This window comes from Acanthochromis polyacanthus, chromosome 15 (genome assembly GCF_021347895.1).
Source record: "Acanthochromis polyacanthus isolate Apoly-LR-REF ecotype Palm Island chromosome 15, KAUST_Apoly_ChrSc, whole genome shotgun sequence".
Taxonomy (NCBI): Eukaryota; Metazoa; Chordata; class Actinopteri; family Pomacentridae; genus Acanthochromis; species Acanthochromis polyacanthus.
Window position 1 is genome coordinate 20,353,362 of NC_067127.1, and position 27,923 is coordinate 20,381,284.

At 40.7% G+C, this 27,923-nt stretch overlaps 1 protein-coding gene across 1 annotated transcript; it reads right to left on the reverse strand.

The window, feature by feature from the left end:
- On the reverse strand, nt 1-26,735 carry ndst2a (N-deacetylase/N-sulfotransferase (heparan glucosaminyl) 2a). Its single transcript, XM_022200352.2, is given in 16 exon segments — nt 1-2,121; nt 2,880-2,982; nt 3,145-3,254; nt 6,559-6,729; nt 6,862-7,036; nt 7,542-7,665; nt 7,744-7,840; nt 8,066-8,124; nt 8,127-8,247; nt 9,254-9,382; nt 10,002-10,187; nt 11,714-11,868; nt 12,449-12,536; nt 13,031-14,702; nt 15,358-15,408; nt 26,590-26,735. Coding segments are annotated over 14 exon segments (2,718 nt in total). The 5' UTR covers nt 14,105-14,702; nt 15,358-15,408; nt 26,590-26,735; the 3' UTR covers nt 1-1,995.
- Between the last annotated feature and the right edge of the window lie 1,188 nt (nt 26,736-27,923).

Sequence of the window (27,923 nt, forward strand, 5' to 3'; positions counted from 1 at the left end):
TCATTCCAACCTCTTTATGTGTTTATTAGCGATAATACAGTGTTGGCCTTTTGACAGTTATACAAAACAAACAGAAAACAACAAGACAGCAGCTTCTGATTGGTCTGTGTTTTGGCTCTGACGTCTGCTTTCTTGTCCCGTGACATTTGTGGGTTCTATCCTCAGATGTCAACACAAGTGTGAGAGGGAATAAAGTGGGTTTAGAAATGTGTGTTGGCTTTCAGACGATACTTGACAAATGACAGGCTTTTTTATCTTTTTTTTTTTTTCTCAGGATGTAGCATTCCTACTGGCTGCGGTGCTCGTCTTCCTCTCACAGTCAAGCACCCAAAAAGCCACACTAGGTTTTAATAGCTGTGGTCCAGGGCCATGCCTCATGACCACACCATGTCAGGATCAGTGCAAACTATTCAACAATATTAAAATGGTATTTTTGAATGATGACAAAAATAAATAAAAAGCACTTTATAGCCCAAAAGTGATACTTTTCCTACTGTCTGCATTTGAGTGAAAGTCAGTCAACATGTCCTGTTCTGAGGAGTTATTTCAGCTTGGACACAAAAGAGAAAACCTGAGTTATAAACTGGAGACAAAGACTAAAAGATGTGACTGTTTACCAGGCAATAAGGCTGCTGCTGCTTCAATTTGGACAACTTTATAAAATCTCTTTCCTGTGAATCTTCCAACACTGCAGAAGTGCAATCCCACATGACCAGAAAACCCCGTTAGCAAAGACTCACTGGATCAGTTTCATCTGATACAACGGTCCTCATTACAAAACAGGATTCTCTTGGAGACATCAACATTTCAGCATTAATCTTGCCCCTTCAGCTTGGTATACACAATCAGTGGATGCATGATGAAAGGCAGTGGTTTCATGAAACCAGAGAACAAAATAACGCTGTTTTACCTCCACACTGAATGCTCAATGGAGCTGATCACACCCATGATACTATGAAGAGCTGAAGGAAAACCTGAACTTTCATGTTGTGGTCCAAGTACACTACAATGTCATTTGTATCAACTCAAACAGATAAAAATATATATTCATATATACTGTATAGGCTAAAAGCATGGTCATCTGAAAATTTAAAACAAAGCTGGAGAATGTAAGGACACCTTAGTTACAGTCTGTCATCAGTCAAAAACCATCTTTTCCTATGTAAATAAAGTAAATGTAATCACTGACAGGATTTCAGTGGCACAGCCTGGACCACATCTGTGTTTTAGTCATGTGCCAAATCTAAGCACTTGATCTTCACATTAACCCATCATGGTTAGTTCAATCCATTTTGAAAATGTCTGTCTGTAAAGTCTACAGACTGGAAAACTGAGCATTCAGTGGAACCTGCAGGTTCATGTACGTCTAACGATGAAAACCGGATGAGGACGTGGGCTATACTGTGTTCTGCCTGCTCTGTCTGTCTTCTGCCTCCTGACCGAACATATACAACCCTTTTAAAACTGGACTGCTTTACAATCATACTTGTAGGGAATGTGGAGACGTGTGCGTCCGTATCTGTGCATGTTAGTCCTGTATCCAGTGACACACTCCATATCCACAGAGTCACACTCTGTGGACTTCTATCCTCATATTAAGGCTGTCTGACCTGTCCTTTATGCCCCAAACCTGCTAGTCCACTAGATCCACAGCTGATGTGTTCGGTGAGAGCCTCATCCAGCACACTGACCGCCAGCACACAGGCTGCCCGGTGCTTGTGAGAGGATGGCAACAGATTGGGAGGATTGAATTCATTGATCTTTCCAAACAGCGACCAACACTTTAACAGAGATCTCATGTTGCACAGTCTTCTTTTTTCCATGGAACAGGAGCACTGGTAGGATCAGCTAAAACCTCGTAGCTCTTTCAGTGCGTGCTGCTGTTGATTCCAGATCAGGTAGTCCAGTCTAATCCGGAGCTAAAAGGCTCAATCCCAGACTCCGGTCCAGCTGTTCTGTGTAGTGTCTGCCTGTGTTTGTGTGAGCAAAGTGTCCTCAGCTCCAGCTGGTACTCTGAAGTTCTTGGCGGAGCCAGGACGGCAGTGGTTGGCCCAACCGATTCAGCAAACGCAGCAGCTCCATGTTGTGCTCACGGTAATACTCTGCCAGAAAAGAACGAATCTGCACACACACAAACACAGAGAGATGGTGAAAAGTGAGTGATATGGAGAGCTACAGCAAAAATAACTACCATGATATGCTGCAGACTCTTTGGACAAAAATAAATCTGTCACTTAAAGGAAGCGTTTCTCAAGTGTTGTTGTAACTGGTTTAAATCCGATCTCACTGATAAAGAGTTTATAGTTAGAACAGAAAACTCCTCATCTTTGAGCTAAAGAATGAATTATGGGTTCAGTCTTAGGTTCAACATGTCTTAATCTGTATATGCTGCCCTTTGGAAATGTCATCAGGAGACACAGCATCAGCTTCAATACAGATGGTGACATCGCCACATCTCCTGATGATCTCAGGTCAATTGATGCCTTTTTAACTGTATTGTAGACACTAAACCACTGATGGCAAAAGATATTTTACAGCTCAGCCAGAACAAAATTGAGGTCCTGGCCGTTAGCACTGAAGCTCAGAGACAGAAGCTTAAATCACAACTGTAAGCTCTGGCATTAAAACCATGAACAAGCTAAAAACCTTGGAGTCATCTTGGACTCAGCAATCAGTTTTGAGCCCCACATTAAAAATATCACCAATATTGCTTTATATCACTTAAAAACATTACTAGACTGCGACCAGTACTCTCTACAACTAATGCAGAGACACTAATAGATGCTTCTATTACAAAGCATTAATAAATCAGGATTCTTGCTTTAACAGCTTCCACATGCCAGACAATGAGGCAAACCAGTGACAGAGTAAGGCTTTACCTCAGAGCTCATGTCTGGATACCTCCTGCCTTTACTCTTCCCCAGACATTTGGCTCGACCTCCCTCCACTCGCTGACACCAGAAGCCTTTGCTCTCATCGTACCTGCAAAAACGTTATGTTATTTTACAATTCAGGAAACACCTTCCATGTGTGATTTTTGGAAACATCGCCTGGTTTCAGGCTAAACATGTAATTGTCCCTTTAATAGCAGGTGTTCTGGATGAACAGTGTAGGGTTGCATCTGTCCGTGTGAGTGTTACAAACATTAGAGCCTGGGTGTAGTTGAAGATGGGCGTGACTCCAAGAAATCTCTGGATTCCTTCCATTGCCAGCGCTGGGTTGGACCGCAGCAGGGCCCCGTCCACAATGTGCAGCTGAACACACGCATGGAAAGAGTCAGTGTCATCCATGGATCACAGCAACAGAGCAGGTTCATACTTTAATGGAAGAAGGAACTATAAGTGCTTCCATGCACAAAAAAGTTGATGATATATTTTGAGCTGTTAGGACCAAGCTAGTCCTCCTCACCGACTACCAATTCAACTTGAACACCTGACTAAACAATAGCAGTAACAGAGAGTAATTAATAGGATGATATCAAACAATGATTTCAGTGGGTGATACTGTGGGTCCAACACACAAAGAAACAAATGTATACGGAAAACATTCCATCAGGATTTTCTCTGCAGCAGCATCCAATCTGAAACACTGACCTCTGACATATCTGACTGATGCACATGATGTTGGTCCATGACCTTATGATGATAAACTCAATTAAGATGGATGAGCTGAAGCTAATTACAATACCCACTTTAAGTCTCTTTAACTGGAATAACATGTTGGTCACTGTGCTGACTTGTATCTATAGCAACAACATCCATCCAGTCCCTGAGTGAAGTAGGTAAATATTCTGTCCAAACTATGTTCTATAAAGTGTGTGAACTTTACAGGGTCAATATATAATTGAGGGACTTTTGAATTCTGTGGGATATATCTTGCATACATTTTTATTAAAAGTAAAAAAATGCATATTTTTATGTTCAATATGATCATGTCTATACAAATTCCATAATTATTTATGATGGAAAAAAATCATTTATTAAATAAAAAATTACTGGATATCACTAAAATGTCAAATAAATAACCGTCCTAATTTAATAACAACATTCTAACTAGCTAAACAATAATAAAATGAGCTGATTCAAAAATGGTCTTGTCTGTGTTCTTTTTCTTAAGTTGACATAATCATGACAGATATTTATTTTTTTGGCAATATATCAAATTTTATATGGAAAATAACAAATTGTATCTGTGTCCGAGAAATCACTTTCAACTAATTTACCCATTATTTACAAAAACACCTCTCAAGGAAGTGTGTTAATTCCAAATCACATGACCTGCTGCACATGATGTCATTTCCTCGTGAAGAAAAGACTGGCAAAACTCCAAGGCTTTCTTAGTTATTTAATATAAAGTAGTGTGGATTTATGGCATGCCAACAGGTTTACTACATTATCTTTATAAATAACTTTCAATTTTATTCAGTTCTATATATAATATTTAGAAGAATCTTTCTCTAAAAATGCCATGCGGTGTTTGGTTATAGGCGGCCATGTTGATTTTAGGCCTGAAAACAGCAAAAATGTCAACTATGACACAAAAAGTCACACAATTATACACTGACCCAATAACATTACATGTTAGCTATAACAAAGAATTAACAGTTTCCATTCCGCTCTTTAAAAATGATGCCATCAGTAAAAGTGAAACGCATACAAGTACCAACTGAATGTTTGCTGGGTTGCTACTGGTTACAACTTCTCCAGAGGATAGTTATAAAAAAAATGGCACCAATATTAAATGAAATCATGACTCATAGAAGTTACTGCTACAAGTCTATTATGCTGCTCCCAGGGTTGTTATTGTGAAGGATGTTGTCCCTGATGCAACATTTGCTGTGTATGTTGGACTTCTGTTTGGATAATGTTACTCTACCCCCTGGTGGCAGGTTGTGGTATTTCACTGAGCTGTAGTCATTTGTTTTATTGGTCAGTAGAGTTACATCGTGTTGCTACAGGTCTGAAATAATTTCCTAAGCAGAAATGAGGCATGGTCCATTCTTTATTTTCTTTCAGTCTAGTGGCCTAGAAAGCAATGTTTTTGAATAGGAAAGAACATTTGACTATATAAACTGAGAACATGACAAAGAGAAAGGCTACTATTACACAACTGGAAATGTAGCAACTTTCAAAGTTGGTGCAAAGTGTACTTGTCCTAAAATACGACAGAGTGTGCTTTATTTGTACAGCATATTTATAATATCTGGTACGGATATGAAGTCAGTGGACCAGATGACTGAAACTTTCAGTTTCATGACGTGAAACTACTGCAGTTTGGGCCAAGGGCTCTGAGGTGAGCTAACTCTCCTCTTACTGCAAGCACTGGATGAACAGAATAATAAGCTGGTTCTTGATTCACAATGTTCTGTCAATTATCCAGCCTAAAACCAGATTCACAGAGCTGCATCCTGCTGGCTTCATCAGTCATTAAAAGAGCAGTATCAGTTCCATCCAACCTGCTAGATTACATAATTAGACGTGCAAGTTTGAAATTGTGTGGGAAGATGTCTGAAAGGTGGATGTTGCAAACTCAGAGTTCTGATTCAGCATTCTTCAACAAAACAAACACATGTGAATGTAAAGGAGCATGTGAAATGAAGTTATGTAGGACTACGTAGATCAGGGGTGTCAAACATGCGGCCCATGGGCCAAATCCGGCCCGCAGGGCGACTTCGCAAAGAGTAAAAATTACTGAGAAGACTGCAAATAGTTTCCTGATCATGACAAGTTGTTTTGATCATAAAGTAAAATACCACATTGCTCATCGTTTTGTCATTTCTGTAATATTTTGTCTTGTTTTGTTATTTCTTTGCATTTTTTTGTCAGACTTTTGTCGTTTATCTCATTGCTTTGTCGCTTTGTTTCTCGTTTTTGTCATTTTGTTTCCTTTTTGTCTCACTTGTGCCTTTTGTCTTGTTTTTCTCATTTTGTGTTTTGCTTTATTCATTGTTTTGTGTCGTTTTTTTCATTTTGTGTTTTTTGTCTCGCTTGTTTGTCTATTTTTTGTTGCTTTGTAACCGTTTATCACATTTTTGTTGTGTATCATGTCATTTGTCTAATCTTTAGTCATTTTGTGTCTCATTTTTAACATATTTTGTCTTGGTTTTGTTGTTTGTCATGTTTTGGTCAGACTTTTGTTGTTTTGATCCGAAAGTAAAATACTATTTCATTCAGTTCCAGCTACCTGTGACTAAAGGTTTTGTGCTTTTTTATAGATAACCTGATCTGTAAGTTGTAATGTGTAAATGATAAACTGAGGCACAATGTTGTTGAAATTGAACTTATTTTTAAAAGAAATTAAATGTGAACATTTTCAGAATGGACATTTTGGGACTAAAACAAAGGAAAATTTTGCAGTTGTCGTTATTTAGAGATGATTCTGCTTTGATTTTACTGGTCCACTGGAGATCAAATTGGGCTGAATGTGGCCCCTGAACTAAAATGAGTTTGACATCTCTGACCTAGACAGAAACCTGCTATAGACTGACAGTAAAGTTTTTCATGTGGACAATGTAATGCCACTTTGTTGCAGTGCACATTAGCTGCTGTAGTGTATTACCTGGCTGGGCTGGTAGTGTTGCAGCCAGCGTTCGAGGTGGGCAGCATAAACCCCAGGATTAAGGCAGCGTCTCTGAAGGGCCAGCAGGTCTCTGGGGGCTGAGGGGCCGGCCGTCACCACATCATGGAAAGTGTTGTTGAGGGCTGCAGGATCCTGGTGGGCCCTCTGATGCTGGGGTTGTTAACACACATGAAACAGTAAAAAGGGGCTTCATGAGGAACGTGTACAGTCTGCTACCGGACTGAATGTGTGTGCGGTTTTATCAGCAGAGCAGATGGACTTGCAGAGTGAGATGGTTTTCACCTGGTACCAGGAGTAAGCTCTGTCTGACGGGTTGATGAGCACTGCTAGGATTTTGGCTCTGGGTAGCAGAGCAGCAGCTCTTTTAGGTGCCGCCTCCGTGTCAAAGTAGTTGGCACTCTTTTCAAACATGAAGTCTGTGCTGACATTGGAAGGGAATGGGAAGAAGTCCATGTACCTGAGGAGAACATAGAGAGACCAAATAAGCAAACATTCCCATCAATGGACCATTTCATTTGATGTTATTAACTGAGGACTTTCACTTTGGGGCATTCAGGACTTAAGTTATTTTAAGGTCTGGTTTTAGGTTGGATGTTTGGTTTTTTGGTTAATCAGTTGTTTCTGCAGATATCAACCAGTCAAATTTGATGCTTTTTAAAGCCATTCAAATGCTATACTGTAAAAATTTTAATGCCATGACCGTGAATTCAATAAATTACACAGGTTTGTTTTTGTAAAAGATGATTTTTATATGAAAACGGTCCCTACATTTCAATATTTCTTAATCCGGGCACCACCCCTGACCATCCATAGGCTGCAGTCGTTCTCTGAATTCCACGTTTTCTAGCCATTTTTGCTGGAATTTGCATTTCCCCATTTCCTAGCTCTCCTCTCCCTGGTCCAGGCTGCCGGCCACTTTACAAACATGCAGTTTTTGGCAACTGTAGCCAACCGGCCCTTACCAGTCGATCCCATTGTCATAGTTAGCGCCACTGAAGAACTGGATCTCCTCGAAGGTGGTGGGACTCGGGAAGGAGCTGGTGATTGCTGGGTGGAGGCTCAGGAATGAATGAAGCGCTGTAGTGCCTTTGAGCAAAGACATTTATAACAATGAAGAGAGATATCGACTAAGATGAAGATAAAAATATCGGGGGAGTGCAGTACCTGTTTTTTGTGGTCCAATGATGAGGAACCGGGGGAGTCTGTCACAGGTCTTTTCTTTAGACCAGATATCTTTGTGTCTCTTGTCATGACAAGGGTTCTGAAAAACAATGTAGTAGGCATATCTTTTAAATGACATATAGTAAACTAATTCCACAATATGTTTTAATTCCAGTGGTCCTGCTACATGCATTGTGTTTAATGCTTAACTAATTTACTCTGACTAAAAAGCTGATTATGCTTTGAGGATTTTCAGACACTTCTCAAATATACATTTTGTGTAAAAAATAATCAGTTTTTTAAATAACTAAATAAAAATACCCACCTGCCAGAGTGGGTCTCTCTCCTCTGGGAAGATCTGGAAGTATTTCTCGGCGAGTTGGATGGGGGTAATGTCTGCAGCCTGAGGTTGGTCCAGCACTGAACAAACTTCACCAAAGACTCAAAGGTGTACAGACCCAGACGATCATTGCCATAGTTAGACAGGTGGGTCATGAAGATGCTGACCTGAATTGAGAAAGGATAATGAATGTGTGTATTTTTTTTATTTAAATTCACCTGGAGTTGTTGACAGAACAAGTTCATAAGCTCAAACCAGTAGGAGTCAAAACTGGCAAGTGTTGACCAGCGGTTGGTAAATTCCTAGACTAACATCTATGAACTTAACAGAGAGCAGCTCTGCTTTTCAAACAGTAAAAGCAGGAAACATATGATTGCCTGAGAAATGATCAATATCTCCTAGTGCTAAAGCAAATTTAGGAGGAAAAATTATCACAGACCAGCCCTTATAAAATATTTGTGACAAATACCTAACTATTAAATGACAGCAACTGGGCTTGCATGGGATTGTGAGGCCAGACACAGTGGAAAGCTAAAAACTCTCCAAAAAATCCTGGACTATGCCCACCCACTGTGACTGGCACACCTCAGGAATATTCACTAACATGGTACTAGAGCTCCATGAGGATTAAGCTGTGTATAGATAAAGGACGTATGGATGTTCATACTGACAGCTGCAGGGAGGGAAAGTAGTCCCCATTTCCCAAACAATAGAAACACAGGGTGTCCCCTAAAGTCTGGACACATAGGAAATCTCATTAACTATAATTTTTTTGCCTCCACAGATTAAATTTGTCAAAGGAAGAAAGAGTTGAACTGGTACTTCTCAGTGGACGTGAAGGATGGACATATCGAAAGACAGCAGATGATTTTAATGCACTAACCGACTCTCCATACAAATTTTAATTCTTGAAAATATGTATTTTTGCCTATGTGCCCAGACTTTAGGGACTCCCGTATAGATCTACTGGTTTATGCATAGAGGAAAATTCATACTCAAATTAAATGCTGCATTTGCCTGGTTATAATAATAACTATTCATGACTACATCAGAGCTTTAAAATGCACAGCTATACACAGTTTTTTGGGTCAAGTCTCCTCAGCTGATTGCATTCAAGTCTCAAGCTGTTTTTCATGTTTTTATTTTGTGTGCAGAAAAACTGTTTTTGCTTACAGGATTTAGGAGGACAGTGAGGAAAAGCTCTCCTCCTCTGATGCTCTTGTCCAGCTCCTTTGAACCTCCTGGGTATTCATTATAGAAAATGGTATGGGTAAACAGACCGCACGTCTGCCTGGGTAACACCTAGAACACAGGAGAAGATCATTAATTGATTGGTGTCTGTCTGCATGCAAGTCTAGAATCGAAATGTTTGTGTTGCTATATTCATGACCCTCCAATTACCGCCAACTAGAGAAGCCTGCATGGTGCATGTTGTACTTTCTGTTTATCCCCACAGTGCAACAAAAGGGCAGGGATAAATTTTAACTGTCCCTGCTCACTAAATGGTCTGTCTGATAAAACATCCTGTTGAGGGACAGTTTTTTTTTTTTCCTTCCGCAAAAAGGACTCCTCTAGTTCTGGAATATACTGTACCCTTGTAACTATGCACCACACTTTCTGAATGCACAGGTCTCTCTTTTTGGCTGGAAGTACTATAATTTCAGATGTGTGATATACTGCTGGCACTAAACTAAACCTATAAAATAATAATAATACAGTCAGTGTGTCTCAGGTTTGTACAAAAAATATGTTGCGGACAAATTTTACAACTATTTTATTCACAGAAAAGGACAGACGTGATGCTTTTCCTTTATCATTTTTACACTTACCTCCACTTTTGACTGAAAACTTCAATTTAAGAAAAGCCTACTCATAGGAATATTACTAAAAGGTAAGTACTGATCAAGAACAGCGAACTGACCTGGATCCCATTGTGGATGAAGCCACGGCGGTATCGAGCTGGCCTCAGATGGGGGTATTCCTCAGTGCTGGTCACCTTGATTCCCCACACAGACTTCCAGGCCTCATAGAGCTGAGTGTGAACCGGGTAAACCCCAGAGTGGTGTGGAGCTACTGCATAGCCCATATCTGTTGGGATGCCATGCTCCTGGAGACAAGGAGGTGGAGCGAGAGGTGAGAATATGGACACGTGAAAAGACAGCAGGGAGACAGACAAGAAGCGAGTAAAAGAGCAACGAGGCAAGCATGAAGATAAAGTGAACTAAACCTCGTCAGCCTGATTCTCTTTGTTATTGTGTTGCTGATGACAAAGTGGAAACATGTTCGAGTCATGTTTTAAAGTATACAGCCCCCTAATTCATTACTTAGAAGTGTCTTTGGTAGCAATTACAACTTTGAGCAGTTCTTGGGACATTTTTTCTCCAATAGTTTTGCACCGCAAAAATCTGTACTATAAAGCAAGATGTGAAATTATCAAGGTAACTTCAAGTGGTTCACTTCTCACCCGGGCACATCACAATGGTAACTTATGCACTCCTCAGGAGCAGGTTAGGCTTCAGATAACAGATCAACGAATATAAAAACACAAAGTCTCAGTAAATGTCATCCACATTCCTAGATGTCCAGTGGAGTTTAAGTTTTTTGAGCTGGAAGCAATGTCAAAACCATTTAATTGCTATATTTGCCTTTCTATTAAAACATTAGAGTCTTATAGCTTATAAGATCTGCTATAAGCCTACTTATCCATTTGAATTATGTTTCACATTTGTCTTTTACTCGCTCCAAAAATCTGTCTAATATCACCAAGCAGATAAAAGAATAAGTCTTACAGCCACATGAACAAGAACTTAACGTAAGAAATTATCGTCCATGTCATCACGAAATTATTGATTTTTAATACTTGATCATGTACTGTTAAGTAGTCTTTTTCAGCAGAACAACATCTGCAATTTAGCTATTCAAATATATTCAGAACTTTCCTTCCTGACCTTGGCTGCAGCAGCTGTGTTGCTTTTAGCCTGGACCATGTTTTCAACTCCACATAGTGGCTTCGAAATATTGTTTGTGCTCCTTGTAAGAAATCTATAACGTTGGACACACTTTAAAGCAGTCTATACATCATCAGAGTCAGTCTAATAAGTGCTTTGAATGAATTTACACTGAACGATTGCAGCTGAAGCCATAAAACTAATTAAGCTTTTAAATACAATATATAGCTGTAATTGTGGTCACATCTACTTGTGCCCTAAGAATTTGGTAGTGATATCGATTAGTCTGTTAATATTTACAGTCTGCAGCATTTTCTTTCACTGCTGCAGTGGTGTTACTATCAGTCATTAATTTGTTGGACCATTCCACCTCAAATCACCAATTAAAAAAAAAAAAAAAAAAAAGTTCATGCCTGACCACCGTATGTAAGCATAAGCATATGTTTTTCAGTAAGTAAAACATGTAAAATTTTTGGTCTCAGGTTGTAACTTTGAGACTAAAACATTTATCCATTGAAAAGTAAACCTACAACACAAAAGGTTTCCATAAATAAAGAGGGTCTAACAATCTACACCAGTGATATGCAGATGTATACTGCAGAAATAAACACTTTCACTTATTCCAGTGCTGTTTTGACAAATACTCTTTAAAGCTGGCATCTGTAAGTGTAAAAATGCTGCAAACCTGAGCAAAAATCTTGTTGAGCCTCATCTGTTCAGCCAGCACACTGACGTTGTGAAAGAGGTGAGGCTGCATGTGGCTCCACATGTGAGGAAACCACCAGAAGTCCATCCTGTGTTGCAGCAGCATGTCATCTCCCTGATCCTCCTCATCAGTGCCTGACAACACACAAGCATGCATACAAACACAGAGACAGGCACACACAGCAGAATTAATACGACCCTATGGCACATTAAACACCGTTTCTATATCCATGTCTGTATGAAAGCAGAAATGCTTCTGTAATCAGTTCGCTCAATTTTGGTGCCACGGCAATCTCTGGTCTCGTTTTAAAGGTTAAACTGGACTGGTAATTATTTTAACAGATGTGTGCAAAAAATAAAACTGAAAAATATCACAATTAATGCATAAAGGAAAAGGTGCCTTCATGTGGAAATGGAAATCGAAAGAGAGGAGCTTGTCCTCACTTATTAGCATTCAGGACCAGTGAGCAAGACTTTACAGGAATGTTTAGAACTGTACATATACAAAAAAACCTTTCCAAAAAAAGAAAAAAAACACTCTCCTTGGATAAATAATTAAATAAAAATCTACTTTTACAACCCTATCCGTAACAGACTGGAATGTTAATAATTGCAGCAGAGATGATGAGATAGATCCAAACTTCCAAAGCTACAGCATAAGAGGATATTTCAAACAACAAACTGTGCTGATACACCAACATCAGACGCTCCATACCTGTGTGATAGAACTTTCCAGAAAATCCCAGGTTGAATGTGAAATTAGGGACCAGTGCTCTCAACTTGTTTTGAGTGTTGAGCAATGCCTGTAAAAAGATGACAAACACACCACTGACTCTGGTAAAGACACAGTAATGTTGAAATATTCTTGAAACCACCTGAAGCTCATACATACTGAATGCAAACATCGAGTTTTTGTTTAAGAAAATTATTGACCTTTGTTGATCGATTTTAATCTTAATATACTTAAAATATCTATGAAAATGGTATTGAACTGGGACTCGGTATTCAGACACTGGATATTAAGTGACTCAGATCAGATCAGGGGGCCAAAAACAACTTTATCAGGACATCCCTAGAAAGCAAAGGTCCACTATTTCACCATCTACTATCTGTGTGTGTCTGTTGTTGGCTGTAGAGTACGTCAACTGTGTACAGATGCTTTTGGAGATATTTCAGCAAACACAACTGCTTGTGGTAAAACAAAAACATGTCTATGAGCAGACAGTCAAGGCAACTTAACTTTACCTCCGATCATTTGTGGTGTCTTGTGTAACCACTGCTGATGAGGTTCACCTACCTCCACATCGGACACCTTCATACGGGTTCCCTCCTTGCCAACAAATATATCGTCCACGTCCACCAGAATATGACGGTCCAAGGACAAACACAATCTCTTTCCTGTCAGGTAGGCAATGGCGTCTACAAACACCAGTTTGTGAAGCCAATAGTTGAGATTATTTCCAAAGAGAACTCGCTGAATGCCGTCGTGAAGCCCCAAGTCCTGGACCACTGTGGCATGGAGGGCCCGTAAAGGGCTGGGTCCAAAATGTACCAGTACGTCAGAGGACTTTGTGCTGGCCAGAAGCACTGGTTCATAGGTAGAGTGGTTAGATTGGAAAATGGTCCAATCATCCCCTGGTAGAGAGCCCTGCTCCACTTGATTGGGCTTGGTGATGTAGAGTAGAGGAGCATTGGGGTTGATGCGGTAGTCCCTGAGTCCCAGGTGTGAGTGTAGAAAGAGAGGGAATCCTTTGAGCTGTGCACTGAGAAGTGAGTTTTCATTAGCTTTGAAGAAGCCAATGACACCTACTCCATATTCAGCACAGTACTTGTCCAGCAAGTCACGGTTCCATGCATCCAGATTGACATATTTTAACACATTTTCATAAATGATTAATGTGTAGCGTCCACGGTTACGCTCTGTCAGTGTGGGCATATCACCTTTACCTGGAGCTATCTCTGTCCGGTAGTGGAAGCGACTTGACTCTAATATGGCTACAATCTCCTGGCCCAGCTGAGAGTAGATACTCTCTACAAACACCAGAATCACAGGCTCTGTCCTGGAGCTGTCCATCGCCTTCACGTGTCTTAGTCGTCCCTGGCGTGGGGGAAGGAAAAGAGGTGCCCTCTGGCCACCTGGCCCTTTACCAGCAGCCCCAGTGCTCACTCCTGGTGACATGCCCCCTCCTCCACCACAGTCACTGAAGGGTAAAGGAGGGGCCTCCTTGATTTTGGGGCTGTTGGAGACATAGTAAGCTAGGAAGGCCATGGACAGCAAACAGAAGATGATGAGTGCCAGGATGAGGCGGTGAAGCTCCAGCTGGCGTATACCTCTCATTAGCTTCCAAACACCGAGGCCTGCACCCACCATGGTGTTGGAGGGTAGAGGCAGCACTGGCAAGCAAGCAGCACCAATGAACAGGGCAGGAGAGCAGAGAGGTGGAGGAAGGGGGAGAGGAGAGGGGAGTGGAGGAGGAAGATCGAGCAGTTGATACTGGCACTGAGCTGTGCTGAAGAATAGCCATTTACACTAGGTCACCATGGCCAGCATAATCCATTACCTGCTGTCTGCTTCTAGCTCTGCAGTGCAAAAACACTTTCAGCTAATTGAGAGAAAGATGGGAAGAAGGGAAAGATAGATGATTATTTAACTGATTGGAAAGATGGTTATCAGGAGATTGCAAAGTAAGAAATGGAAGTTGGTTCAACAACAGGTAAGAGCAGCACAAGTGATTTCTGTCTGAAGACCAGATGGGTCCTAGCTATAAGGCCCGACGTTCAGCCTCAGCTGCCTGCTGCTTGGTCTGTTCTGTTTCTCAAGCAGCTGTGCAGGGGTCTCTACATAAGGATGTGTCCATCTGTAGATGTCTCTGTCGTCTCTCAGCAGTGGGAGTGTTAGGGGTGGTAGTCTGTTCTTCGGGGTTGAACCCCTTCAGGCCACCTTGACAGGACATCCCAGAAAAAGACACCTAGAGAATGACAGCAAAGAGGGGGACGAGGATGAGAAGGATGAAAGAAGAGGGAAGGGAATAATTCAGTTCAATTCAAACACTTCATTTATCCCAGAGGGGCAATTAAAAAGGCACAAAGAGCAGCATCAACATAGTAAAGGACAAAAACAAACAGAACATCAGACAATAAAAACGACACAAAGTTCTAAATTTAAAAAAACAAAGTTCTATAAATTAAAAACAAATTCTATAATTTAAAAATAAATACTTTAATTTAAAAAATATTCTATAATTTAAAAACAAAGTTAAACAAAAAGTTTTACCAAACTTGGACCGCCTGGCGAGGTCATCTGTATGTCATGGACATTAGCCAGTGACATCGGACACCACATTTACAAAGATGACCCCTGTGACCTTGAAAATTAGGTCAAGGTCATCAAATGTGAACTTGACCTGTGTCTTATTATGGTACACCTGTGTACCAAATATGGTGAGGCTACATCAATATTTTATCGAGTTATCGCACGGAAACCAAATTGTTACAGACAAACAAGCAAGCAAGACCATGCAGCTCAAAACAATACCTTCTGGAAAACGACGTTTTTCCGGGCGGTAATAAAATCTCCAATTGGAACTATTTAACTACACATTTTTAAATTCAGAAATGTCTCACCTGGAAAACGCTGTGGACATGAAAACCTTCTGATCCTGGTCTGGAGGACCCCTGCTGGAGAAAGAAGGAGGGTGTAAAAAGAAAGAGAAGAAACATGCGGGTCAGACTGTGTTTCAGTTCAAGAACAATGATCAGCCTTTCTGTCTGCAAGGCTGTGCATTTTAAATAACAAACCCAAGAAATATCACAGTTTGAGGAAATAATTATAAAGAAATACAAGCAAGGCCTTGACACTTACATAACCTTCTTACAGAGTTTTGAAGGAGGTGGAATGATTTGGGGCATTTTGGAGAGAAGGTCCCATCATATTTTGCCATTAGTTACAGCGCGCAAAGCTTGCACTGTTCTGGTTTTAGGGTTGTTTGTAGGCAGCTAACTGAAGCACCATGTAACAAGCCGATGGATAGTCTATTAGCTTGGTTCAAGGGTCAAGAGTTGCTATTTCTGAAATGCTCAGTATTGAAGTGCAAAGTGTGACTGTTTCAGAAAGATGTGCAATAAGAACAAAACAGGATGGATGGATGGATGGATGGATGGATGGATAAAGTAAAGAGATTGTAAAACTGAAGTGCAGTGTGCATTGTGTAAGAGATGCAGTCATGTAAATGTTTTGTTATGTTTAGGCGCTTGTAAGCTGTATTGTCGCTGTATTACTTTTATAACTTTGGTGGCTTAATCAGTCTGTCCCTGCCTGGTGCATAAAACAAGCTGTTTAGCTGATGCTGGTGTTGAAAACACAAAGTAATCTGTAGCTGATTATTTAAAAGGAAAATGAGAGAAGAGGAGGTGGACAAAGAGAGGTTCAACACAGACACGCCTGATGATCAGAGGGCAGGTGGAGGCAGGAAGCTACTGAACCGATGACGGGAAAAAAGCAATTCCTCCACTTACAATGGCTAACACATAAGTAGGGGCGCAAATTTAAATGAACATTAATCACAATAATGATTTAAGCTGTGACAGAGGAGTGAAACCACTTCTTTGTACGCTTTGATGCACAGAAGCAGTACTACGCCACACCACTGCAGCCCCCTCACTCACTTTAGAGGTACAGGGTGTGAAACGGGTGCTCAGGGCAGCACCAGGAAGTATGCTGGTCCAGATAGAGTACTGCAGAAAGTGAGCAAAGAACGTGCCTATCAACTCTCATCTTTAATCTGTCAATGGCACAAACTGTCATCCTGTAATGCTTGATATCAGCCACAGCTGCCTTCAATGACTCCCCCAGGTTCACCTAGGTTGTCATGAAGGGTTGTTGTTAGAGACTGGTTTTAGAGCACATTGAAGCAGGCCTCCCTCCTACCCACACCAATTTTCCTACAGATCAAACCAGGCTTTCCACTCTGTGCTGAGCCACCTGGAACATCGAGGGCCTTCATAGACGGCTCAGCTTTTAACACAATCATCTCAGACATTCTGGTTCCAAACTATAACAACTTGGGCCTCCATCCACTCAACTATGTTTGGATAAAATAGTTCCTGACTAACCTGATTCAGACTGAAAGCTGGCTCCCATCTGTCCTCCACATTCAGCACTGACTCTCCTCCTCCTGTACTCCTTCTCCTTCTTTTACTGCAGTCCAACATCAGTGTCAAATCAGCTCACAATATGACACTGGCTGGACTGAACTTTGGAGTGAATGAGTCTGCCTACAGAGACGAGGTCTTGATTGAGGTGTGCAGAGAACAACCTGCCATCAAACACCACATAAACCAAACAAACCCTTTTTGACTTCAGGGAGAACACTGCCAACCCCGGCCTCCTCTATATTCATGGTTAAATGTATGGAAAGACTCCAGTTCTTCTAATTCCTCAGTGCCCCCACCTCTGCTGACCTCTCCTGGACTGACAACATCACAGTGATTGTCGAGAAAGCAGAGCAGTGACTACATTTCTTGAAGGTGTTCAGGAAGGAAAATCTGCATGTAAATCTGCTGGTGACCTTCAACCGTTCCTCCAATGACAGCCTGTTGTAACTGTGTGGTTTTCCAGTAGCACTGAAACAAACAGAAAGACGCTGCAGAGGGAGATAAATGCAGCACAGAAGATCACTGGCTGAAATCTCCCCTCCCTAATGAATATCTACAACCATAAAACATCATAAAAGACAATTCACACCTCTCCATCTTTCTGACGTGTTGCCATCTGGCAGGCGCTACAGGTGCATCTGTACAAGAACAAATAGATTCAGGGAGTTTCTTCCTCAGAGCAACAGAACCTAGATATGCACCGATGCCCCCTCCTCCTTTTCACTCCAACTTCTGCAACACTTCATAGACTGTGCAGTGCTTTTGCCAGCAGGCAAAAGCCTTAATGTCTATGAGTCGGGGAGGCTGTCCCTTTGCATTATCGTCACAACTTTCATGCTGCTGCTCATGGATGCATACTTTGCAGGAGAAACTCTTGCACCTAGCAATGAGGATCTAGAATGACTCTAAAGCTGTAGCCGACCTTCCAGATGAAGAAGAAAACAATCAGGGATAACTGATATGTTTCGTTTTTTTCCCCAGTGCTGACACGGATTATTGATAATCAAGAAAGGTTGATAACTGATATTTGGTATTGGTACGCATTAAGCATTATGCATTTACAGCATGTGATGGGAGGGAAGCTGCGACTCATGAATGGGATTCTTTATTAATAATGATTACTATTGCTGAATATGTGCATATGTAGATGAAATGTTGCATTAAGTGTTAGCCACAGGCTAAGAGGCACAGAAAACCTCTTGGTGATAGCCTTGGCCTCGTACTGCAAGACTGTAGTGTTCCTTAAAACTTCATCTACAACAGAATAAAATGATAAATCTTGTCATCTGGGCATTGTGTCATTTGAATAAAGCTGCACTTTAAGGTGGTCTTCTAAAATCACTCTTCAAAGGACTGTCTGTACACTGGTCCTGCTATGTAGAATTTGTAATTAAGTCACTGGTAGACAGACAGTGCCCTCCAAACAATACCAAAGAAGTTTATTAAAAACAAATGGCATTTCAGAAATATTATCACGTTTATGATACATAGGAGGAAAATAAAACAAAGAACGTGGGCTGAAGACTAATACAGAAGTATATTAGTGTTATGTATGACAAACATCAGACTGGCGACCTGTCCAGGGTGTCCCCTGCCTTCGCCTGAGTCAGCTGGGATGCATGTGTTTTGTATGGATACCAAATTGCATGACCTAAATATATAGCGGATGGTGGGAAACACCCCCACAATTTAATCAATTGTTTCTTGTATCATTTCCAACAGATAAGTCCCGGTCGATTTGTAGTAGGATTGCAATAATGTGATCGTCAGCAAACAGCATTCATTTGTTGCCACAGTTACAGTGATGTCGTGCTGCTATCTTGCAATGATACAGAAATCTTTAACAAATCCATGGATCCAGACTATAAGCTGCATCATCGCCAAAACTAATCACTTGGTCCTTGTGTGATTTCTGACCTTCCCTGAAAATTTCATCCATAGCCGTTACTCCATTTTTGAGCGATGTTGCTAAAAGACGGAAGGATTCACGTATGCCGATCATCACATAATTTCACTGTGTTCCTTGGTGGCGTAATAAAGAATTTTTAATGCACATTAGTACCAGGTATCACTTAAGAAATTTCTCAATTACCAATAATCGACATTGACCATCAAAAGAAACGTATCAGTGGATCCCTATTTCAGGCAAACCTAAAGTTTCAGCCTCACAGGTGTCATCTGGCCTTCAGGTTCATTTTGGGCCAATGCTCAGATACGAGCCAAACAAAAAGCAAACAATCGAAAAACACAGAAAAGCAGGAATAAAACTGAACTCCAAACCACAAGGCTTCAGGCTGAAGCTACAAATGTCCTGAGAGCAGAACACAGACTTTGTCAAACAGATGCTTCTGTCTGGTTCCCGCTACAGAAGTTGAGATGCTGAGGAAACAGCTAAAGGCAGGAATGGCCGGGTTGGCTGTGGTTGGCCGTCCTACAAAACAGATTACAGCGGTGTGGCTTAGGGCAGCCATCCCCTGTGAGGTTGTAGTGGAAACTGTGTCATCCCAGCTGGGCTTAGCAAGTTCTGCAAACATCAACCAGCTCAGACTCGCGGACAGACTCCTCAGCCTGATGGCCATTTCATGCTTTGTACGTGTGACGTGAATATCATCAGTCACACAAGTCTGCAAGGGTCTGTGCAGGACTAACTTTACGGCCACGCCGACTGTTTACCCTAAAAGCTCACTGACTGTGCATGTGTCAGGAAAACAAGCAGCACCTAAAACAAACAGTGGTTATGAAGAGAGATCGTACAGGAAGATTCTCAGACAGCCACACCTTTGTAATTCATCACCTACAAAGTTCGGAGGGGCTTTGTTTGTACATGCTTCTATCGACCAAACCCAAACACAGTATGCAGTCCTCATATCTCCAGAAATCCTATGCCGTGTTCACACACTCCTCAGGAATAACTACTGATGCAGGGCTATAGTCTCATCTGTAAGCAACTGCTGTTTCCTCATGTGTGTTTCAGTGTCCAATACGAGGTGAAATGCAATCAGCCCTGTAGCATACGCACGACTCAAAATATAGACACAGCTGCATCCACATCTGCAGTCCGCTTATCGACAAGGAATCCGTGAATCGGACATAACCTATAATTTGGCCTCCAAAATGACCAGACTTTATTCAAGGAAAACTAGAGAAAACAAGTTTATTAAGGTAGTTTTACAGGTGGCCCGTTGGCTACATGATGTTGTCCAGTTGCTTGTTTGCTTTAACAGACGAATGTTAGCCCATTTCAGACACTCCACTGCATTAATCAGGAAACAATTTGACTCGGTAACATTTATGCATCGCTTAACGCAGCACAGAGACAAATACACCACAGAATGTTCAATACACAGTTTTTGTCCCCTTCTTTTTCATGTAATTTGCTCTACAATTTCGATTAGGCAACAAATTTGAATTTCTACAATAATAAAACCTTACTGTGATGAATTAAACTCACCAATAATGAGTGTAATCAGTTTCTTTCAACCACAAATTATTAACAGGTGCTTTCTCTCAGCCGTTTAGAACTATCGTCTCCGAGTTTAATACCTGCAGCATCAAACAGTAGCAGAACCTATACGTATTAATTAAACTCTTAGAATATATACATCACTGTTCAAAAGCTTGGAGTCACTTAGAAATGCCTTTATATTTGAAAGAAAAACTTTTTTCCAATGAAGATGACATTAAATTAAACAGAAATACTGTTTAGAGATTGTTAATCTGGTAAATTACTATTCCAGCTAGACATCTGAAAGTAGGATCTCTTTCAATTTCCAACTCGCAAATGATTGAGTGAAAAATTCCATTGGGTTAAAAAATGTTCAATGGAATATCTACATAGGGGTACTGAGGAACATTTCCAGCAACCATCACTCCTGTGTTCTAATGCTACACTGTGTTAGCTAATGGTGTTGAAAGGCTAACTGATGATTAGAAAACCCTTGTGCAGTTATATTAGCACATGAATCAAAGTCTGAGTTTTCATGGAAAACATGAAATTGTGTGGGTGACCCCAAACTCTTAAATGGTAGCATATATATAATATATAATAAGTTGGGATTGACAGTGGATCTGTCCAAACCAGGATCTGACAGCCAACATGTCTTTCCATCAGACTGGTGAGCTGTTTAGGACTATTTCTCTGCAGTTTATGACAAACCTGCAGCATCAGACAGTAGCTGAATCCATGAGTGTCTCTAAAGAGAGAGCTGCACACATTTACGCATGGAGCAACAGTAGGAGCTCAACTAATTAGATTTAACTACAAATTATTTCAACATGGAGAAAGGGCAGATCAGGATTTAAGAGCAGGTCACACTGTGGTCTTTTATTTACCTCAGACAGGGGAACTGTTAACCAGTATCGCAGTTTATCAGCTACAGTTTAATGTGTCACGTAGCGGTCGTCCTCAGGTTGAATCTGTAACTTTCAGTTTTAGAAATTACAGATTAACTGGACCATTAGTTATTTGGACACTTGAATCAGACGCTGTTAGTTTAGTTTTAGTTTGTTAGTGTATAATTATGTTTTATACATCGCTTGCTGTGTTGTTTAGTCTCGCGTGAATGACAAATATTGCCTGTGTGCTGTGGCTTTGTTGGACACTGTGGAGTCTGAATGCAGGTGTAAATAATGTTGACAGAAAAGAACAAACAATTTGTTACACCGGTGGCAATGGACATTGTATGCAATAACTCTAGTGAAGCGTAATCGCACTTTCCAATATTTACTTCTCCCCTCCGTCACTGTGAGCAGAGTCTCTGCATGAAGCTGCAGTAACAGAGCTGCTCTGCATGAACAGACTGACAGAGAGAACTACTCTGAAATTGGAAACTGAAATTGCATCATAGACAGATGTCTTACTGTGGTGAAACTGCACTGAATGTGCAACACAATGTTCCGCTTATTACTTATAGCAATGACAGCAAAACCATTAACGTTGCAGCTTATTGATTCTGCATTCCTTTTCTTACTCTGTTTTGGTCGTTTTATTGCCTGCTGAGAGTGCAACTGAACAACAACCTGTTAAATGACTGGCTGTTTGTGTGCTACTCGCATGCTCGGTTATCAGGGATATAATTGACTGTTTAAGGGCCAGGAAAGGAACATCCCTGGTGCTTATTTACGCAACTTCTGAAAGCATCTGAAAATGCATTTAAGTAAAAGTAATGAACATTATTTATACGAGCCAAGGAGCTGTCTATCAAATGATATACATCGCCCAAGCCTAGTAGACATACAATAAAAATAAATTAGATAGCAATCTATAGTCCCTGAAAAACAGGCACTCTTCTAATCTGGCAGCAACTCAGTGTGTCTGCTTCATATCTGAACAAACATTTTGGTCACTTTTCTGTGAAAGTCACAACTGCGATCTTCCGAGGTGGGACTTAGTAACACCTCTCAGTCACTTTGCTCAGATTTATTACAAACTGGGATGTCCCTAAAAATATTTTTTACTGAAAATAAAACAAATCTTGAAATTTGAACAAACCTCTGAACCAATAAACATCAGCCTTAAAAATCAATATTCTGTTAACTGATAAGATGAAATAAACTCAAAGGTCATCATCCGCCTCCTTTGGTCACCACAGTGTTAATCAGTGAACTTACAACAGATTTTCTAAAATGCAAGCCCTTCATCTTCTGCCCTACTGGTCAATGTGTTTGTAATCTGTTACAATATTAGCACCAATTAATCGATTGGCCAATAATCATTAACATCCTTATGTAGTTTATTTACTTAATACTTTTTAAAAAACAACTGAGCAGATAAAACTAAGCGTGAGAATTTTCTTTAAAAATGCTAAAAGTGCTTTAATTACACGACGTCGTTTTTGTGTTTAGACTTAAATTGGCGCTAAGCATTAAAAGACTCCCCGTGCTGCCTTGCTGTATACATGCGGCTATAACTACCTCTGAAAAAGTATACTTTGATAAAGGATTTTCAGTATGCTTAACACTGCACAAGCCAGCCCTAAAGAAGCATTGGCATCAACCACTAGACAGACACCAGTTCACTGAAAATGGAAGGGAAATGATTTAGGCTAGATGAAAATCCTAGTTAAAGCAGAAATCAGCTCACGCACTTAAATACACTGCTATAGCTTTGTTACTCAAGAAGCCAAGCAGAAAGCCAGCAATCATGACCAGTCACCAAATCATAACAGAACAGAATTATTTTTTATTGTCAGTGCACACTGTGCAACAAAATCAATAATCCTGTCAGTGCATTACAAATAAACAGACTCAGACACACCTGATGATCAGAGTGCAGGCAGGAATATACCGACTGAACCAGTGAAGGACAACATGCAAGTCAAATAAACTAGCTAACCTAGTAGTATGGCTGCAATATTGAATGACTGCTCATCACAATCATGATTTTAGTTTCCAACCACTATATGAAAACAATCGACTGCGGTCTTTTTACATTTAAAAATGTGCTCCTCTCTTAACAGATGTAGTGCCCCTACAGCACGAGTGAATAAAATCACTTGATTTCATCTTGAACAAATCTGACATTACAGCGCCTTTTTTCAGTCTTTTCAAAGTTTTTTTTTTTTGCTCACACACCTGTCTGGGACCAATGCAGCCACTAAACAGCATCTACTGCAGAATGAAATGCGAAGTGTTTCACCACTGCCAAGTGGGAGGAACTGAGAATATTGGACACCCCAGTGCGACCAGTGAGAAAGTTAGTCTGGAGCCCTGAGTGAGCAGTCGATGATCCTCTGAAAGGCTCTCCTGTGTGCTGCTGTCGAACCTCACAGTCATGCACTAAGCTAGCAGCAATATAAGTTCACTAGCAGCTGTTCCTACAGATTCCTCAGGAAGTGGAGTGAGGTGGCATTGTTAGTCCAGAGGAGATCTTCATCAACATGTGTGCACAGGAACCTGAAGGCAGGGACCCTTTCCACTCAGCGATGGTGAACAGATCAGGCTCTGCTCGGGTTCATTAAAGGTCTATGATAAGTTCTTCTGTTTTGGTGGATTTCAGGATCAGATTGTTCCCTCAACACCACACCGTCAGCATCAGTCTTTGGACTTCATTTCTGTAGGCGGACTCATCTCATCCTGAGATAAGCCCAACCAAGTCAGCAAACTTAATCATAGTGTCAGAGTTGTACCTGATAGAGTCAGGCCCTCATATCATGGTTAGTATAAGACTCATGAGTAAAATAACTTTTTAGAAGCATGGGGTGCTGTGTCCATGAAATTCTACAGACCCAATTTCTATGTTTTTTATTTTTTCAATCAGAAAAATATGACTCATGCTAAAATAAAGTCATTAATCAGCTGACAGCTTGACTACATTCATGTTTGCATTTGTGTTATTATTGTTCTGTCTTTGTACTAAAATGATGTCAATCTCTGTGGCATCATTTAAACATGCCCATGTTTCCAGGGAAGTTTCAATCTATATGCGTATGAGGCCAAATAAAACCCATAACTGTGTTACAAGAGAAATCAAGCAGATCCGCTTAGCCAAGGGCAGGGTTTCCCTAATAGCCTCACCCTAGACACGAACACAATCTCGCTGTGAAAATCACTCCAGTCCCCTCCTCCTAATTATCAAGAGTTATCTCAGACATCAGTAATATGCTTCAGGACAGACGGGGGCCGGGGCACACAGCTCAGCACAAAAATAATAATAATAATATCAGTTTCATATAGCCACCACAGTTTCAACGTGTCACTTTGAAGCCTCACTGGTCTACCACAAGCTAATGAGAGTTAAAAAATGTGACTTGTATACATGACTCAAACAATGGGCACAATCAAATTGCCCGACTGCTTTCACATCAACCTGAAAGACTGTTGAGAATCTAATTCAGTATTCATTGTTATGTTAGTTGTGCCTAATTATCCAGGAAGATGTTTCCTAAACAGAAAAACACAGGCCTCCTCCCTCATAGTTGATTCATCCTGCAGGCGGTGATGTGATGTAAATGTGGTTGTTCCTATCCTATTGGGGTTGGGACTCCATGGATGGCAATGTAAATTGTTCCATGACAACAATGCAAATGACCGATATGTGGGTGTTTTACCAGAGCAGGTAGCAAAGAACAATCTAGAACTCTCAATAATAAAACCTAAAGTATTTCTTCTAACTGCAAAGTAAACTGTAAAATAATGCTTTCTGCGGAAAAGGTAATCCACCAGGACTACTACTGGACTATCACCAACATCCAGAAGCTTTCAGGAAAATCTGACATTTGCAACGTCAGAGGGTGAAAGGGTGAAAAGCTCAAACGTGTACATCCCAAATCCACAAAAACAAATGCAGTGAGTGGATAGCAAGTAGTGTGAAGTACACTGCCATTTGAGTGTATTGTTTCTGTCCCAATCATACAAAGGGTGGTAAGGCAATGGTTTACTGAAAAGCATTTACAACCAATTTTTAAAAAACGCAATAACTGGACAGCTGCTACAGGTTTATGATGGGTTGTCAACATCACTCTCACCCACATGTATGCCAGCAAGTGACATTTAAATGTCTCCATGCCCAATAAATGGACCAGTTTACCCAAGCTAGGCATCTGACCCAAACTGACCCCCAGTTGTTCGGGAGAAATGGCTGATTATTCAGCATTTGAAAGACAATAACTGATCGTGGCAGGTAAACATAAAAAATCTGGAGTAGCTTACAGTGTCAGCTTTACACATTTGATATTATCAATGCTTGTGTTAAGGGATGACTACAGAACAAATTTTAGAAATACACAAAAACTATGGCACTGGTAACTGCTATTAATCACTGGTGTTATGTACAGCAGTAATAAAACTGCAACTTGAGGAAATCACCAAACATCAGCTGATCTGAAGTGGAGAATCTGACATGTTTGGTGCATCGTTAGAGCAGTCAGATCCAGAAAACACCCGTTTCTTCAGAAAGACAACTCACTTTCATTTCGCAGTAATTCCGCGAAACAGCTACAAAGGTTGGCTCCATTCGCTGCTAGGATCCTTCACTAAACAACATGGAGTCGCCAGCAGCCAGACAAGCAGCCTCGATGGGCTTTTAGTTGAACATCTGCACTGATAATGTTAGCAGGATACTACCAGTAGCACTGACTGTAGCTGGCAGGCACTGACCTAAACATCCAACCTGGAGTCAGACAGCTCAACGAAACAGCTGGCGATCTGAGCAAAACCACACAGCGAAACACTGCATCAGGTACCATTACACCGAGAAAAAACATGCAACTTCTCCATAAACTAAACAGCAGTATGCAGAATCAGCACATTTACATCTCAGTATCATCACACGGTGAATAAATTTGTTAAAGAGGACCACAGAAACAAGGGAAACTTTAAAGCTACATCAACCATCCGCCGTGAATTTCAGCTAAAATGCTAAAAGCTAGCACTGGAGTGCACTACAGTCTCACTTGACGGTGGCTAATATTAGCATAGCTAACGCCAGTTTTCAGTGTCTCTGGATGTTAGTCGAACCTTTGCCTGGGGAGAAATCCTCTGAACTTTGTCTTCTTCGTGTTTTATCCGCTCTATCATGCTGGCATTGCTGCGTGTTGTTCAGTCGGCGAGGATGGTTTACAGTCTCGTAACCACTGGGATAACTGGGACATACAGCTAGCTGCTTCGGCTACGGCGGCGACTTACAAGATTTCACAGACAAATGGGCTCCTACTTTAAGACACCATGGCAAAACCAGAAATCTCTCCGCGGCGTTGAACTTACCAGTGTCTGTTCTCAACATACGGCAATCCAAACCGAGCAGTGTAGGATGGCGAGCTTCAGCATTAGGAGTTAAAAGTGAACTTCAGCGCGTCGCTTCTCAGTCAGCCATCTTGGTTCTGCTGGTGCGCTGGGCTCAACCAAATTTGGCTCACCGGGGGACTCTTTCAAATGCAACCCCCCAAAATATTTGCCTAAGGTTTGTTTTCAGAGACCAAAGTCCAAATTAAGACAGATAGTTCTCTGCTTTTGAGGACAGATAGAAGAAATGCCAATAGCAGTGTTAACACATCTTGCCTCTTAGCTTATATTACTAATGGAAAACCCCTGAAGTCACAGTAGCTACAGTTAAATTCTTTCAAACCTCACATGTGTTTTGGAAGCCAGATGTGCAGCGTAAAAAAGTTCACATTTCTAAGTGACTCCTGAGAAGAAATATACATTGATATGAGAAAAGGTCCGTGAACCAGTCTCATCTTTGCAATGCAATATCATAAAATCGGAACCACTACAATGAAGGAAAAAGCCCCAGTGCTATGCTATCCAGACAACTTTGTTGGAAGATCTACTCTGCAGGTTTTCATGCATTTCTTGTTTTCGAGAAATGCTGGCTGCATGGTTATTTTGAATGTGCAGTGCTGCTACCAGGCCAAAACACAACTAAAGAAATTAGATTTTAACCAATTGCAAACCCAATCAAAATTTTGGTCTTAAAAACCTTTGCTTCTCTTCAGTGGCTTATAAATAATTAAAAAAAAAGACAGGAACTGATGATTTTATTCATAAACGTTATATTCTGAATAACACAAAAAAATCATTATTTTTTTATTATTGCTAATGGAGATGCTTCTGAACCTTATAACAATTGCAATGTCTTAATTCATATCGTAAAATAAAGCAAAAGTGCAATTAAAATCTATAAACAAAAGAAAATCAGTGGTCCTCAAATGAACATGTCAGTGATGTCCATTCTTTCTTTGTCTTTTTCCTGCTATCCACTAACCCGATCACAATAGATGCTGTAAACTTTTGATTTTGTTTTTTACAATTATTTCATTGCTTTTTTCCCCCCCGAGAACCTTGAGCAGCACAATAAAGAAGGGACTGGCTGGTTCTGAGACACCTCATGGGTCCACTGGCTGTTTGGCTCTAGAGCTTAGTTTAGAACAGGGTTACTCATGATAAGCCACATTGTGAGCCGAATGCAGGTTGTCAGACTTTAATTGGTGGCTTGCATGCTACCTTATAACAATATAACACAGGCAATACATTTTTTTAAAAATTGCAACATAAACATGCAATGAACACTACACTACAAACACGCAAACATCCACACT